We start from the raw sequence: 5378 nt of genomic DNA on the forward strand, positions 1-5378 counted from the left end.
GTATATGTAGAAAAAATAAGGATTTAGGTTTTCAAAATAAGAACTCAAGAAATTTATCTTGATAACTATTTAATAAGTAAAACAACAATTTTAATGAAATAGGGAAATATATTTTCTAAATGTTACTACAATGTAAACATACACATCTTTTATATGAAAATATAAATATGATGAGATAAAATATTACTTTAACTAAATAAATAAAGAAAAAATAAATAACATCAGGGCAGTCATCGCTTATGGATTGATACACCTGCATGTGTCTAATTGCTTATTACTACTGACATGTATCGGCTGAGTTAATTCAATAAATTTGGTGGCTAAAGCAGAATTCAGAGTCTTCTCAAATGACCCCATGTGAGTATACAAGGATGATGTGGCAACTTAGTCAGTAAGGGTCATGTCAAGGTGAGTTCGGGTCTCCATCCTTCATTCTTAACCTTTCTTGCAAGCTGGTTGATGAAGAGAAGGATCTCATGATTTCCACTCTGACGATTTCCCAGGCACAGTCGCTGTATTCCTTCTCTTGCAGGTAGACATGGATTCCCTGGAAGTACCTCTTCATGGCCAGTGTGGGGCCCGTCCTTCCCAGGGCAGAGTCTTCCTCTCCCGTCACCTGCCCCAGGCAGGCGTCCAGGTCGTCCAGCTGCTGATGGAGTCCAGTGCAAAGCTGCTCCAGGAGGGTGGTGTCCCAGGCAGCAGAGGAGCGCTCTGTGTGGAAGAGGTTGAAGATCTGCTGGAGCATCTCATGGAGCACAGAGATGGCCTGGGCCTCCTGGAGCTGGCCACCCTTCACCATCTCCTGGGGGAAAGCGAAGTCTTTTCTGTCCTGCAGACAGAAGCGAGGGGAGAGTCTCCTCATTTGGCCCAGGAGCCTGAGGTTCTTCCTGCCAACGAGCACGTGGTTCGGAGACAGGTCACAGCCCAGGGATCCTCCCAGGCCATAGCTGACCAGCACCAGGGCCATCAATAGAGAGAGCACGAAGGCCATGGGGGAAGTTGCGGCTGCTGCTGACCTGGCTGAGACAGCGTTTGGTGGAAACTTGAGGTAGGTTCTCTGATGCCATGCTTTCTAAGTGAGGCCATTAAATAGTGAATATGAAAGTTTTCATTTTCTAATCATTTCTGTGCACTTTTACTTCCTTTTTTGGTTTTCTGTTACATATTCTCAACACAGTCAAAGAAATTTTCTTCCTTCTAGACTATTAATTTTGCCTTTTCGTAGTGACTTCAGATGTGCCCATCCAAATGGATATTTTTCAATCAAATGACGAGGGTCTTTGTCTTAAGTCAGAATTGATGGACATTTGTAATTACACACGTTATTGCCCTTTATCTCTCATGCATAAGTGTTGCTCTCCTCTCATCCATGAACACATTTTTGGCTTGCTCTTAGGCTCCATTTTTCCCTCTTTGGTTCCATTGTAAGCCAGGCTGTGTCCGCTCTATGGTTTCCATATTTATAAGGGGTTTACCAGATCACTCTAGGAGTTAAGCTCTTGGAAACAAATGATGAGTTTTCTTTAGTGTTTGATTCATAGAAGAGGCTGATTATTATCAGTCCTTGAACTCCTCCCACATTTCTCTTCCTTCTAGAACACGTTCCTGCAAATCCCTGCCCTTCAGGGAACCATGAGGGCAGGACCATTACAGACATCACCCTTTCTTTCCACCATTTTCTTACTGGAGACCTGTCGTCCTCCACAGACTGGGCCAATACCCCCACCAGAATCCTGGTTCTACTCAGGGTACATCGGTGAGGAAACTGTAAATCCAGGATAATTTTATTTTCCCAGAAGCACCTCACTCACAGGGAGAGATCACATGGAGCCACCCCCTGTCCTCTGGAGTGACTGAGTCCCCTTGTTCACCTGCTGGACTCCCTCCCTGAGGACAGGCTCACCACATCCTGTGGACTCGAAAATCTCCTTTCTGTGGAGGGCTTATTGATTTGTTGAGAAAATAAATTGTCTCCCCGAAACCCCAACCTCTCCCCTGGAGTTTTTGTGTGAAGGACCCTAGTTCTCAGTGGTGACCTCTTCTTCTCCTGACCAGTTTCCCCAGCTGTCTAAAGTGTCAGCAGTGCTCAGATGCTGAGAGCAAAAGTGTGTTTGTGCAAATTGTTGGAGGAGTTTCCAACTGTAATTATTTTACTTTCAGTAGATAGATAATATTTACTTTGCCAAGTATAGGTTTTATTATTCAACTCTTTTACTTAAACTCTTCAACACTTGTTCTGCTCAGAGTTTCTGAGCTGGAGGAAGGAGATTCAGTGATGGTATTGTCTCTTATTGGAAGCTTATGTCACTGAATCTAATGAGTTTCAGTCATTGATTCAGACAGTTGATTCTACTGGGCATCTCTGTTCCTCTGTTTCTGTCTCCTCTGAGATTGCAGGGCAGTGAGACCCGGGGTACTAGAGCAGGAGAAATAGCCTTCTTTCCTTTACTTGAGTGTAATTTTTCATTTAAACTTTTTATATACATTTAGTGACTTATTGGACAATGTTGGTATTCCTGCCTCTGCTCTGGTTGTATTTCATGATGAGGTGAGAACAAGAAAGGGAAGTAAAGAGAGCCAGAGAGGCTGCATCTCTTTCACTTTCAAGATGTTGGATTTGTTTTTGTTTCTCTTTGCAACTTTCCTAGAAAGTAAAATTCCACAGTTGTTTTGTGGGCAAGAAGAAAACAAGGGTAAGTCTCAATATCCTGAGTATGAAAGAAGGGAAGTGGTTTTCCCCTGACGTAATGTGTATTATTCTGAGTTAGCAAACTGCAGTGCAGCACAGCTGGGGAGTGGCTGTGGCAGAGGGGAAGGATGAAGCCAGTATGAACAACAGAAAGACTGGGACAAGGCTGCTTCTTACAGAAGCTCAATGAAGGCCAAGTCCTGGGTCAGTTGACTGCCTTCAGCTTTGTAAGACCAGCTAGCTGATTTTCCTTTCCTTTAATCCACATGTGATCAGTATAAACGGAGATGGAAGAGAGACGGGCAATCAGAACCCCAGTTGCTAGAACACAAACCCTTTCTGGCAGGGTTTAGGAGACCAGCGTTGCCTAGCATCTGTGTAGTTAATAAATCCACTTGGGTAATGAGAAGATGCTTTGAAAAAACTAGAATGACAGGGAATGAAATGATTCCAAAAGATCCTGATCTTAATCTGGGTAACAGTAAAATTATGATATTAAAAGTAATAGCTGAATTTTATTGATTGCTAACCCTAATGATCTCCCTAATATTCCAGTTTGTGATATGATCACATTGATGGGTTGGGTTTCTGCAGGTTTTTTAAGAATTTTAAAAATATGTATGTTATGTCCTTATTTGGCTGGGTCAGGTCTTAGTTGAATCATGCTGGATCTTGGATCTTCCTTGCTTCATGCAGAATCTTTACTTGGGCCATGGGAAATCCTGCTTGCCACATGCAGGATCTAGTTTCCTGATCAAAGATCCAACTCAGGCTCCCTGCTATGGGAGCATGGAGTCCTGGCCACTGAACCATCAGGTAAGTCTCGAGGGGTTTCACTATATGAATTTGGGGAACACACACACATTCAGTCTGTACATGGTAATAAGAAGATACCACGGTATTGTGTTTATGGCAAGGATTCATTAGGATCTATTTCATTCTTGTATTTATTTGAGGAGAAAGAACACATTCCCTGATGCTATCCTCACTTTTTATGGCACATCCATCCTGAATTGTTTACTACATAAATGTTATACTGTGAACCTAATTACAAAGGACATACCTGGCTTCCCTGGTGGCTCAGATGGTAAAGAATCCACCTGCAATGCAGGAGACCAAGATTCAATCCCTGAGTCGGGAAGATCCCCTGGAGAAGGAAGTGGTAACCCACTTCACTATTCTTGCTTGGAGAATTCCATGGGAAGAGGAGCCTGACAGGCTACAGTTCATGGGGTCACAAAGAGTCAGACTCGGCTGAGCAACTAAGACTTTCACCAGACAAATTCCACAGATACTCGGTGTTCATCAAATGACAATGACAACAGCAACAAATTCCTTAGCCTCTGAAGGGACTCACTTAATCCTTTCAACATAGTGAAACTGAATTAATATTCTCCTTTCCAAGAAGCCCCTGCTAGGACTTTATTTGAATGAAATAATCTAATAATGAATTTGCAAATCCAGATTTCAAAACCTAATATGTCAGATTCCAAACTCTCTATCCACAGCATAAACCCCTGAGCACACTGCATGTACTGAACTCTCACTTATTTTCCCCTTTTACTTCTAACACAAGATGTCCCTTTGTTGTTTCATACCTCGATGTTACAAATCTCTTATTTCCATTAATGTCTCCCTCCAAATTCTCAATAAGCTGAGCGATTTCCAAAGTATCCTGATTATTTTGTATAAGAAGCAAAATGAAATTATCAAGTGGTAGTTATTACTGAGAGTCTAACTGTGCTTGACAAAATTAATAATTCTAATAATTATAAAATAATCGTATTTAACTGTCCAAGATGACTCATAGATTGTTAAGTGATCCTCAGCATAAAATTGAGACACATGATGGACAAGATCCTTGAGAGTTATGACCCCTGCACGAGATTGGGTTACAAACATTTCAGTGAATCCTCTGTAGAAAACCCCAAGCTGATGGTACTTGTGGATATAGGTAAAGTATACTTAATGCTACCAAATTACATGAATGTGGGAAATGACTGGAAGAATAGAAGACGACGTATGCTAACGGGTGAATTGTGATGGATGGAGCAGAACATCCCCATGGCCATCAGCAGGGAAACAGGAGTCCGGAAACTCAGCACTTCCCCTGGGCCTCAGTGAAACAGCTCAGGTCCTGCACTAAGCTAAGCAGCCCTCTGAGCTCCTTTTGCTGCGCCCCAACGGCCGGGAGGGGGCGCCCGATCTCTCAGTAACTGACAGACCGGCGCCGCAAACCCAGCTGGACCCGCCTCCAGGTACAGAGCAGCCAACTCGGGCGGCGGGTCCACGGGGAGAACTCGGGGGTCGCCCTCGGCAGAAGCCGCGACCCGGGCGAGGCGCCGCCGGGGCCCAGGGAGCGCGTGGGGCCGCGCGAGCAGAAAGGAAACTTCTTTTTCGGCCCGACTGCCCTGGGGAGCTTTGACGCCGCTTCTCTCAGAGCCTTTAATTTCTGCACCTGCCCTTGTATCCACCCTCCCCTTCCTGGGAGGAGACTTTACCCAGAGCGATGCCGGTGCCGGTTTATGCTGCGATTGATGGCTGGAAATCCAGTGGCAACCCACTCCAGTACTCTTGCCTGGAAAATCCCATGGGCGGAGGAGCCTGGTAGGCTGCAGTCCATGGGGTCGCGAAGAGTTGGACATGACTGAAGCGACTTAGCAGCAGCAGCAGATGGCTGAAAATCAGA

General features: G+C 44.4%; 1 protein-coding gene across 1 annotated transcript; it reads right to left on the bottom strand.

Annotated features, from left to right (window-relative positions):
- Positions 1 to 403: 403 nt before the first annotated feature.
- Positions 404 to 1116, bottom strand: LOC619113 (interferon omega-1). Its single transcript, XM_002689508.4, has one exon. It carries the CDS (start codon positions 989 to 991, stop codon positions 404 to 406), a length of 588 nt encoding a protein of 195 aa, XP_002689554.2. The 5' UTR covers positions 992 to 1116.
- Positions 1117 to 5378: the final 4262 nt, after the last annotated feature.

This window comes from Bos taurus, chromosome 8, assembly GCF_002263795.3.
Source record: "Bos taurus isolate L1 Dominette 01449 registration number 42190680 breed Hereford chromosome 8, ARS-UCD2.0, whole genome shotgun sequence".
Taxonomy (NCBI): Eukaryota; Metazoa; Chordata; class Mammalia; order Artiodactyla; family Bovidae; genus Bos; species Bos taurus.

Bases quoted from the DNA above. Each gene is read 5' to 3' on its own strand.
- LOC619113 (XM_002689508.4), bottom strand. From the start codon at position 991: ATGGCCTTCGTGCTCTCTCTATTGATGGCCCTGGTGCTGGTCAGCTAT.